Below are 12,144 nucleotides of genomic sequence, written 5' to 3' on the forward strand. Positions count from 1 at the left end.
ATTTTGACAACTGACGTATGGTTCAGGTCAGACACGGTAAGTAAATTCACCAGCCACGTTGTCCAGCCCATAGCAAAGAGAATATGAGTCAAGCATAGTAAGACGAGGCGTATGGGTTCTGGGTTTTGGGGTCGTAAATACAGGTTAGGAGCTTCGTACCAATTGCTTCTATCCCTTGACACATTTCCATTTTAAGGTTAAGTAGGTTTAATTACACAGCTCCTTTTCCCATCTTTGCTTCTTTTTGACATTACATAAGATATTTTAGGAACAGAGAAAGGTTAATGGGCCTATGATGGGGCCTAGAATTAACTTCCTTAATTAAACCTCCAGAAGACATCTTTTCATTTCTTTCAATGACCTGTCTTGGTTTAAAAAGACCCAAAGCTCCTGCAGTTTTGTGCAGGTCCTGCTCATATAAGACCCACACAATCCATCATATGATTGGAGCTTTGTCTTAGATGATGTTTCTGGTTTAAGCAGCTGCTGTCATCAACAGGGGGGCCGAAGTTGATGGGCAATGAGAAGATTAATCTGTTCAGTGTTGTGACTTTGGAAAATTCACCTTTGTGGATTTCGACACTTATGGTTCAGGCATCAATTTATTTTTAGAGAGTAAATTGATGACTATATCCCTCCTCAAATTATCCTCATCAAATATCTGTAAATTAAATTACAATTTAAATGTACCGATGAGTTGACTGCAGTCCAAAACCTTGCCATGCATCTTTTCTAAAATTCATATCATGCTCCGAATTTATCTCCTATTATTTAAGAATTTTAGTATGTGTTTCTCTTCCATGAGGGCTTGCTCTACATTAATTTATTTCCTCTTTTTTTCAAATGAAGTCTCTTTGAGGAACGGTCATCATTGAGGGGATTTTTCAGAACCATTTCATTGTGACCAAATTCTTTTTATATTGAAGGACACTCCCTGTAGTCCTAATTTTTTTGGTTTAATTTAGCAGTAGCTCATTTACATTTCCTGGTATTATTGGAGGAGAAAATATATATGCTATTAGCGTTCTTGCTCTTCCAAGATGATAATTTTAGCAGGATTTCCTAATCAGTAATATGTATCCGAATCTCCCTTTAAAATGTTAGCTATTTTAGCTAAATTTTAGCTAAATATAGATATGTATATATATATTTATATGTATATATGTATATTTATTTCTATTTATATGCATTATATTTATTTATATGTATATTGTATATATTTATATCTGACTGGCAGGTTCTGATTTAGAGATCTGGACCAAGACAATGAAATATAATCTGTGTTTCTCAGAGTTCCCCAGAGGATACTGAAACCCACCCCATGTCTTTATGTGTGTCTGGAAATGCAGTCTGCTTTAGAACTCCAAGCCCAGGGCAGTGGATGACTTCTGTTCCTTCTTGTCCAAGTCTTCTCTTCTACCTGATCATAGAACTGCCTGAAAAGGGGATTGTTGCTAAACAGCTTCTTGTGACATTGACCTCAACACTGAGCATGAAACAGAGAGCTGTTATTATCTGAACTATGCAACTGTGAGTGTCAGTGAATATGCACTTCATTGAAAAGGCCTGTGAGGGACAAAATCCTGAATCTGTTCCAGGTGCTTCCACAGTTCTCTCTCCCAGGTAATGGAGCAGCAATGGCTTGTTTCTTATGGTGTGTAGATCCTTCAGTTTGCTAATGGACGTCCTGTGTTTCGTTACAAAGAGAGTTTAAGGAACCTAGGTGGATGTCTAGGAGACTGTCTGCAAAGTGGTGCATTCTTAAACATGGCACTTCGTCTTTCCTCTTTCTCTAATTCAGACATTATGTGGTGTGGATGCCTGTTACCACTTGGTGTTTTATTCATATTACATACCCTGAGTTTAATTCTTTCTATGAGCATTAATTATCCATATTAAATAGAGTGGAAAATAAATGACCTTATGTCTGTCTTTTGCTGTCCTCTTCAGGACAGGGCTGGAATGAGCAAATTAATCTGTAATAGGTTGGCCAGACTGGGAGGTGTCAGGGGACATGTGGCATGGGGACAGAGGGTGTGCGGATTCAGCTGCAAAGTTCAGAGCATAATATCCAAGGAGTAAGGCAACCCAAAGTAGTTAAAGTCATGGAATCTGTAGTAATCAGACAACATGATCAGGAGAAACCAACAAGCAAACAATACATGGAAACTTTCCTGTGTTTCCCTCATCTGTAAAATGTAGATAATTCAGTACTTAGTAAATTGGCTTGTTGTGAAGATTAAATTTGCTTCATACACATAAAGCACCCCGAATGGTGCCTGGTGCATGGTAAGTTTGAATTAATGTGTGAAATAGCATTACTGTTATTGTTTTCATCAGCAGAAGCCAGAGTATAAGGTGGGTTCTGGGCCTTAGGAGCAGGGAATAGGAAGGCAAGGTGGAAGACAGGGTGCAAATGTAGCTTGACCTCTGACAAAGAATGCTGAGTTGGAGCTCTTGAAAGCTTGAGTCCCAAATTGATCTTGGAGACCAGTTGAGCTGAGCTTGAAGCAGAGGGTCCTGAGAACCCCAGTGTGGGGAAATGGAGTAGCAGAGGCTAAGACCCAATTTCTAGAACTGTTTAATTGACCCCACCTCTTGACTTCCTTTCCTTCTGACAACACCATCCTGCCCCAAGGGAAAGAGTTCTCTGACCATCTGGGAGAGTGGCTGGTGTCCATGTTAACTGTCATAGACAGACAGTCCCCAGAAGGCAAGGTTTGGTTGTGTCTTAGGCTATAATTCTTCTGATTATTAGATGTCACAGGTGATTAGGTGTTTACTAAATGATATGAGGTAGATCATTTCCCTTTAGGGTAGTGGCAGAGCTAACTAACATAGGTAATTTTCACTATTAACATCAATTCATTCCTTAATATCCATCATTGGAGAATCTCAAAGATTAATCCATTGCAAATATTTCCACTAGATCTGTGTTTGCTGTGTATTTTTCACAGTTCCCTGGGATAAGGTGGTACCTACTTCACACGATGACTATATTCCTTTAATTATTTTATTCGTCAAACATGCACCGAATGCCTACTATATGTTAGTGATGGTACTTGATACTCAAGATACAAAAGAAGAATGTGACATGTTTCCTGACCCCAAAGTGTCATAAACTGGTATAAGAACAGAGACAAGTTGAAGCATAGTTCAGGGAAAGTGCTGCTAATTGAGCAAACATGAGGTGCTGTTGGGATTCAGGGATGATCAACTCTACTCAGTGGTTGAATGGTCAGGAAGAGCTGATAGTGGGATAAAAATAAACTCCAGATCTTCCTCCACTTTTTAAAAAAAAATATTTGTTTATTTGAGAGCAAGAGAGAGCATGGAGGTTGGGAGGGGCAAAGGGAGAGGGAGAGAGAGTCTTTTAAGCAGAGTCCCTGCTGAGCGGGGAGCCCAGCTTGGGGCTCCATCTCATGATCCTGAGATCACAACCTGAGTAGAAACCAAGAGTCCGATGCTTAACTGACTGCACCACCCAGCCTCCCCTTCCTTGACTTTTGATGGGGTTACATCCCGGTAAATCTACTGTAACTTGAAAATACATTTAATATACCTAACCCACCAAACATAGTAGCTTAGCCTAGCCTACTTAAACATGCTCAGAACACTTATATTAGCCTGCAGTTGGGCAAAATCATTTAATATGAAGCCTATTTTATAATAAAGTGTTGAAAATCTCCTGTAACTTATTGAATATTGTACTGAAAGTGAAAAACAGCATGGTTGTAGTTCAGAACAGTTGTCACTGTTTGGGTTGTTGACCCTGATGATCACGAGGCTGACTGGGAACTGCACGGGGCTGCTTCCACTCAGTCTCACAAGAGAGGATCATATCACGTAGTGCTGCCAGGGATAAGATGCAAACTCAAAATTCCACGTATGGCTTCTACTGAATGAAGATCCCTTTTGCACCATCATAAAGTCACACCGTAATAAGCTGAACCATGATAAATTGGGGACTGTCTATGCAAGGTCTTAAAAAAGAAGAAGAGGTTTATTTGGCAGCAAAAGAAAAAGTATGCACAGCAAAGAGGCAGCTTGGGCAAAAGGAGAGGAACGAAACACATTGGTTGGTATAAAAGTAGGAAAGTGGGAGAAATAGGATTGGCCGGGTAAATAAAAGCACTATCACCATAAACCTTGCATGAAAACCTTGAAAGTATTGAATTTGTCAGGACTCATTAAAGGACTTGAAACAAGAAGACAATGTGATCAGATTTGCCTTTGAGAATGTTCTTTCTGATGCCAGTTAGGAGGATGCAATGGATGAGCAAAATAATTACATAGGGAGTCCAGGTGTGCAGTTGAGAGACTATTTTAATGTCCACATTACATATGATAAGGACCTGAGCTAAAGCAGGGCAGTGGGGATAGAAAGGAGGATTGAAAAATCATTTAGGAGCATCCATGTGGTTGCAAATGCAAGATTTCATCTATTTTAATGGCTCAGTAATATTCCATTGTGTATATATACCACATTTTCCTTACCCATTCATCTATGGATGGACACTTGGGTTGCTTCAGTATCTAGACTATTGTAAGTAGTGCTGCAGTAATCATAGGGATGCATATGTCTGAAATTAATATAATACTGTATGTTAATTATACTTGAGATGAATAAATAAATAAATAAAATCATTTAGGAGGTAAAATCAAAAGGACTTGGTGGCCAGCTGGATGTCTGTAAGTGAAGAAGTACTTAATGCCAAATATATTTACTGCTGGTTATCACAGTCCACAACTCATACTACGCCAGGCCCTTACTGGTGATTAGAAACAAATTCTGCCCTAATAGCCATTAAAGGGGAAAATGGGGTTGATAAACCTGCTGGAGCAAAAGAAAGAATATTTTAAGGAAGTTTTGGATTTCGCTGGGGTCCTTTCTTTCTCCATTTAAATGCACAGAAAACCCAAGGAGGTTTGTTAACTGAAATCTTGTACATGGAGCTAATGGTGAACCCAGAGAGTCATGGTCTTCATCTCTTGATCAGTCCTTCCCAAATTTAAGATGCACACGAATCACCTGGAGACCTTACTCATCCGCAGGTTCTGATTCAGTGGGTCTGTGGAGTGGGGTTTGGGATCCCTCCTATTTAACAAAGCTCCCAGGTGGGGTAGATGCACTATACTCCAATTTGAGTAATCTATCCCTAGATGGTTTCACAAAAAAGGAGATAGATTTTGTTAGTGCAACAAAATGACCACTCGCCCACTGCAGCACTAAGGAAAATAGTACAAGTCTCGGATTATGCTCTGGCTGTTGCTGCAGACCCTTCAGACCTTGTCTGGGTGGGGCCTCTTGGGAATGGTACCTATCCCAGGAAAAGAGTTGGTAACGTTCTGTACAGTCAAATGTAGTCTGAGCCAATGAGGTTGTCCTGGTGTTCCTCCAAGAGTCACAAAGAGTTCTCCCCCGCTCCTCCCCCGCCCACGCTGCCCCCGGCATGTCTCCCTGAGCAATCAGGCCCTAACTCAAACCTGAAAATAACTCCAACCCCCTGGCCCACACGCAGTCCCACCCGGCCAAAGTGGGATAGCGTAAGTTTTGTTTAACTTGCTGTGGGGTTGAGGAATATTTGGGTTTTAAAGAGTTATAAAGGGCTCTTTGTAGCAATTGCAATATTTATGTACACATCACCAGAGACAAACAAGACTGGAAATTAGGGAACTGGCTTCTTCTCACCTTGGGAGTCAGTCCTCATCCACATTTGACCTCTACCCACTGACCATGCGGTGCTCAGGTTATGGTTTGTTTATATATGCCAGCTCTTTAATTATGAGAGCATAAGTCCTAGGGACCAGGACCAGATGCTGGGGTTGGCATTGCTTGGTGGGAGACTGGCACTGACAAATGGCCTTGGGTGGCTCAGACCCAACCTGGCCTGCTCGGGTTGCCTGAAATAGGAAATTTTTGCTGTAGGGAGACTGTGGTAGGCTCCGAAATTAAGAGGAGTCTGGTATGAGGAAAGGTGCTATCTTGGGAATCAGAAAACTAGTTCTAGCTCAGCAATAACTGGTTATGTGATTTTGAACGAGGCATTTTGTCTTTCTTGGCCTTGGTTTCTCTCTCTGAGAAATGAGGAGGTAGGCTAGGTCAGTGGTGTTCAGCCAGTTCTCTGCAGAACCCTACAGTCTTTATGGAGGTACCAGGAGCATCAGGCTGGATCTACCAAAAAATTATCAACTCTGGCTTATGTGAGTTGGTAGCTCCCCCACATACACATGACCTTGGTTTTTGGTGTCATGGTAACCTTTTGCTGTTCCATAGAGGTGTTCCCGTTGGTGAGGCCACTGATTTAGATTTTGGACTTTCTATGGTAAGCACTAATAAAATTCTAGAAGAAAAGAAGACTAAAAAAAAAAAAATCAGCTCTATTGTTGCCCTCAGGAATTCCATGATCATGGATCACACACGGAAAATACATAGAAAAAAGCACATTAACTATATGAACATGACAGCACCAATTACATTTTTAGGGTATACCTTCTCCTAAAAAAATTGACCTCTGAAAAATCAGCTCCAGAATTAATTTTAGTAAACCAAACCTGAACAAATCTACTTTTTAAAAAATGCATTTATTTGGGGCCCTGGACCATAAGCTGGAGCTACATGGCTGGAGCAACCGCTAGACTTGTCTTTATCTCAAAATATTTCTTCTAAGCAGCCTATAATCTTAGCGATTTATTTAAAAGAGGTTGACTTATATGCACACAATGAATCATGGAACACTGCGTCAAAAACTAATGCTGTAATGTATGGTGACTAACATAACATAATAAAATAAAAAAATTAAAAAAAAAGAGGTTGACTTAGTTTCATTGTCTTGATTGTGTGCTCATATGTGTTAAAATCCTTTCGGAGGTCTACTAGAGGGATTGTTACCATACTAGTATTTCCCCAACTCTGATTTTCCAGGAGTGTTTTCCTTCAGCAGGTTGTATGGGTTTACAAGGACTGAAGTGCCTAGGAGCAAAGTTCAATCAAAGTAGCTATTTATATACAACTTGTACTTACAGTGGAGCAATTCACAAAGAATTTCCCTTTGTAACACTGACAACAGCACCTTGAAAAAAGCAGGCATACTTGTTGAATGACTGAATGACCATTCATTCATTTATTCATTCCATGGAGTTGACCCCATCACAGAGCTTTGTATGAATTACTGTTTTCTGCTTTGGAGAATTGAAATGAAGCTATGCTTCTTCTAATAACTATACTTTCATCTTGACTCACTCAGCCAGCTGGGGCTTCATATTTACCTGGCTTTGAAGATCAGTCTTTTGGGGGACAGAGGCTACTCACCATCATCCTACTGTTCTGTTTCCTTAATAGGATTCTCCTCTTTGGCTCTTCCCTTGACCACAGAAAGATCCTTCAACACAGAGACTACTGACAGAAGGGGGCATTTTTTGTGTGAATAGGGGTGAGTCATGATTAGTTAACAGAAACTTGATTCTCAAAAATACAGTGAAATCTAGGGGATTTCCATTTTCAGCTGCATATAGTCCTTGTTCGGGTTATATTAGAATATACAAGGTCATGAGCACAAATTTTGAATTGGTTAGATGTTGTTCATATTACAAGCAAATAAATACCTGATTGAAATTTGACATTGGAAGGCTGATAAATTGGACTCAGCTTCCCATGGGCTTGAGAGCATCTTCAGAAAATAGCATTACATTCCTACCTTCCAGGAGATGGGGAATTGGCTTTTTAAAGCATTATGTATGAGAAAGGTGGTTAATAAACTATAAAAGATGTGAGATTATAGACCCAAGAAAATCTGTTCTGGAACTTAAAGGATCAATGGGCCCAATTCACCTAGCTAAGAGAACTGTGGGTGAGATAGCATAAGACACATGAGGAGGTTGGGAGAGAAGAAAGCAGGATATTGTGTTTTCTGTCTCCTTACTTGACCTTGAGCCTCTGTGGAGCTTAGCATGCCCATCCACAAACTAAGGACAGAGGATCTGCCTCTCACTTTTCAGTGATCTTGGAGGTTTGTGGAGATAGTAACGATCAGAGCGTTAATGTTAAAAGTGTTGGGGTGCCTGGGTGGCTCAGTTGGTTAAGCGTCTGGCTCTTGATTTTGGCTCAGGTCATGATCTCAGGGTCATGGGATGGAGCCCCGTGTGGGGCTCCATGCTCAGCAGGGAGTTTGCTTGGGATTCTCTCTCTCTCCCTCTCCCTCTGCCCCTCCTTCCACTCTTTCTCTCTCAAATAAATAAATAAATCTTTAAAAAAATAATGTTAAAGGTGTCACAGAGGAAGTGACGCTTCTTTGAGGAAGACATGGTTGCAGCTATAGTAGAGTTCTGGATGCCCCACTCCTGCTCCTGACTCACCACTCTTCCCTCTGGCTAAGGAACAAGCTTTTAAAGACAGTGGGAAGACACTCATGGAAGCAGGGGTGGCAATTCACCAAATTCGAGTTACTGTAACCAGCCACAGCGTAAAATCTCTGGAGAAGATATGTGCTGACCTGCTCAGAGGCACAAAGGAGAATAATCTCAAAATGAAAGGACCAGTTCGAAGGCCCACCAAGACTCTGAGAATTACTACAAGGAAAACTCCTTGTGGTGAAGGTCCTCAGACTTGGTATCCTTTTCAGATGAGGATCCACAAGCGACCCACTGATTTGCACCATCCTTCTGAGATTGTTAAGCAGATGACCCGTCAGTGTGGAGCCAGGACTTGAGGTTGAAGCCATCATGGCAGATGCATAAATCAACTTTTGCAATAAATCGATGATCAGTCGTTAAGGAAAAAAAGTCACAGAGATAGAAGAGTGACTCATTGTGAGATAGCTATGGCAAAAACACAGGCATTGAAGCCATACAGACCACCGTTCAAGTCTGAAACCCTGCCACTTATTAGGATACTTTGACAAAGGCATTTAAATTTTCTGAGCCACACAACCGTGGCTCTACCTTTAAAATGGAGATTATAAAATTGGGATAAAAAGGTAATTTACATGCAGGAAATATCAGACCTTATGGAGTACATATTCAGGTCACAGCTCTCATCACCATCATCCCAGCTAAGAAATGAGAAGTTCATTTCCTAAGCATTCATTTATTCAGCAGGTATTTTGAGTGTTCGCCATGTACATTGGAAATTAGATGTGATTTGATGTCAGTTTATGATGTCAGTGGAGACAAAATGAAATCACCTTAATGCATATGAAGGGACTATGTTCCCCTTAAGTAAAATGTTTCAGTTCATAACTGACCAATAAGATTTCAGCTGCACACAAATGGCTTTTGTTTGTTTTTAGATTTGTATAATCCATTATTCATATTCTCATCCAGTCTTTCTTATGATTAACCGCATATTTGCAGGATGGCCACAGGGTGAAGTAAAGCTGGAATCTAAGCTAATAAACAATGGGCTCCTTGGAGGCAAAACCTATGTCATAGTTAACTGTGCCTTTCAGGGCCTAGGAATAGCATCTAGACTTTGAGTTTTATTCTGGAGGAGATGGAAGCCATCTGAAAACTTTGAGCAGAGGAGTATCATGAACTTACTATATTCAAAGAGACTTATTCTGTCTTATGTGGAGGACAGCAACTTAAATTTGAGACTTCTGTTAGATACTCAAGTGAGCATTCAGAGTTAACAATTGGATTATTTGAATCTAGATTTCAGGGGAAATGTTGAAGCAGGAGATAGGGATTTGGCAGTCATTGGCATATAGACGGTATTCGGCATCAAGGGGCTAGAAGAGATCTCCAGAGAGTGAACATAGAGAGCAAAGAAGATGAGGTCCCAAGTGTGGGGCCTAGAGCACTGCTATGCTCAGAGTTCAAGAAGACAAGAAGGAACCAGCAAAGGAGGACAGAAGGCAGGCTGATAGGAAGGAGGAGAACTTGAAGAGAGATTGGTGTCTCAGAGACAAGAAAGATTAAAAAAGTAAAGATGTTTCAAGGAGAGGAAATGGTCAACTGTGTCAAACGTGGCTAATAAGCCAAATAAGATGAGCACTGAGACTTGATCTTTGGATTTGGCAAAGTGAAGGTTTATTGATGACCCTGACAAAGACTGTGGTACTGGAAACATTGGAATGGTGATCTGATTGGAATGTGTTCAGACGAAAAGAGGAAAAGAAACAGGGAGAGTGAGAACAGACCTCTCTTACAAGGGTTTTGCTCTTAACGGGCAGAAAGTCATGGGTGGTGGGGAATGACTTGAAAGTGTAGGGTATAAGCAGGGATCGTACATATGGCCCAGGGACTGCTAAATCTGATTGGATGCTGGCTATAGGTCTGGGGCAGGGTCTTGGAAGGCCCTGCTGATCCAGACTTTAACCTTTGGTTGCTGGCTTATGGAAGGTCCAGGAGGTCCCAGGGGAGAGTTTGGGTTGAAAAAAATGGGAGAGGGGATACTTGGGAAGCTCAGGTAAATGGGTGCTTCCCACCGGGTCCAGAAGTATCTCAATACTTTAACACTCAGCATGGTAGTACCAGCGTGTTTTAGCTGAACACCAGCCTGGATCCATAAAGAGGTTTCCTTCTTTATTATCTTTGTTTTTTAAGAAGAGGATATTGCGGTATACTTTCATGATGATGAAATGTGACAAGAAGGGAGGGGAGATTTGGAAATTCATTGATGTGAGAGAATGAGGTGACAATTATAGGAGATCCTTGAGTTGATGAGTGGGGATGGGGTTAGCATATAATAAAAGGGTTGGTTTTGATGGAAACACAATTTTTTTTTTTTGTGGTTCCTTGTAGCAGGAAGGAGCACAGAGGAGAGGGGCACAGACACGGGTGAGCTGCTAAGTGGTGGTAGAGGGCATGTGAAATTTCTTTGCTGGTTGCTCCTAGTTTGTCTGTGAAAGAGAGGAAATTTATTAACACCGCAAATTCTTACCTTCCTCAAGATCAGTATGCATCCACATTTTATCTGAGATTTACGTAGAATTCTGGGAAAATGCTGGTCACTCCACCAACTTTTGATTCAGTGTCTGTGTTTCCTGCCAGGAGACCTCCAACTGTGGGATTTTGATCCCACCTCATTCCATGAATGATGATCAGAGCCCAACTTCCTTTAGAGACAGTTTGTAGAGTGTGATGACCCCTGGCCCTCTCATGCCCTGGTTTGCTATGGAGTGGCCCAGAAAGGAAACGTTTCTTGCCTGGCACAGTGATGCATCCAGGGCCATGACAGAACCTGACTCAGAGTAGGTGTTCAATAAATGAATGAATACAGGAAGGGAGGGAGGGAGCGAGGGAAGAAAATTCAATTTGCATCTAGAAGGGACACCACTAATTTAGCCTAGTTGCACTATGTTTCTGTTCAGGAGATTTACATCTTGTTTATAACTAATTCCTCTGTTGCACGTTTGGCATTCTAAGATTTTTTGCCAAGACTCAAGAATACATCCAAAATGGCTGAAGGATGACAGTGTTTGATTGCTTGCCTCTCCCTCTACCTCCGAAGTTAATATGATGCTATCTGAGTGCAAAGGCACAGACAGGGAGGAATTTAATGCAAATTTAGCCAGGAGTCTAGTGCCACTTCACAAAATATTGATTAGGTGTCTGATTTGCTCTCCCCTGACAATGGGCCATAGGAATAAACCAATGAGGTGGGCTCAACCCTAGCTCGTCATGGTCATTCGATAAAGCCAGGCAACCAATGAGGAGCAGCTACCTTTTGATTGGATGAGAGGCCAGTGAGAGGGGAAACCATCTTAGCAACAGCAGAAAATATTGCACACGCCCTTGCACACACGCACAAACACAGACATCATGCTTTACCACCCTGCTGCAGTGAACAGTCACCGATTGTGTCTCTTAAGGCTTTTGTTTAACCACACTCCCACTTCCAAAGGACCAGTTTCTGTTCACAGATCACACTGCTTACCTGGTCAGTCAGCCCATAATCCCTTTTTAATGGAACGAAGGAACAACACTCCTCTCTGTGCCCCCTTCAACACACATCTTATTAAGGGGCGAACTTTGTCCTGGAGGTGGATGGCCCAGGCTTTGTTCTGACACGTACCGCCCTGATCCCTTTCAGGGAGCCAGCCCACCTCTGTCCTTTCCCGACCCAACCGGCAGATGGGGGCAGGGAGTGTGGTGGGCAGGGCGGGCCCACTGCTGGATGGTCATTTCCTCTGTTCCCTGTAA

The 12,144-nt window shown here is 41.7% G+C and overlaps 1 protein-coding gene across 1 annotated transcript; it reads left to right on the plus strand.

The window, feature by feature from the left end:
• Positions 1-8,408: 8,408 nt before the first annotated feature.
• On the plus strand, positions 8,409-8,708 carry LOC110586279 (40S ribosomal protein S20-like). The gene has a single exon (XM_044919571.1). The coding sequence runs from the start codon at positions 8,409-8,411 to the stop codon at positions 8,706-8,708; it is 300 nt and encodes a 99-aa protein (XP_044775506.1).
• The last annotated feature ends 3,436 nt before the right edge of the window (positions 8,709-12,144 follow it).

Source organism: Neomonachus schauinslandi, chromosome 11 (assembly GCF_002201575.2).
Source record: "Neomonachus schauinslandi chromosome 11, ASM220157v2, whole genome shotgun sequence".
Lineage (NCBI taxonomy): Eukaryota > Metazoa > Chordata > Mammalia > Carnivora > Phocidae > Neomonachus > Neomonachus schauinslandi.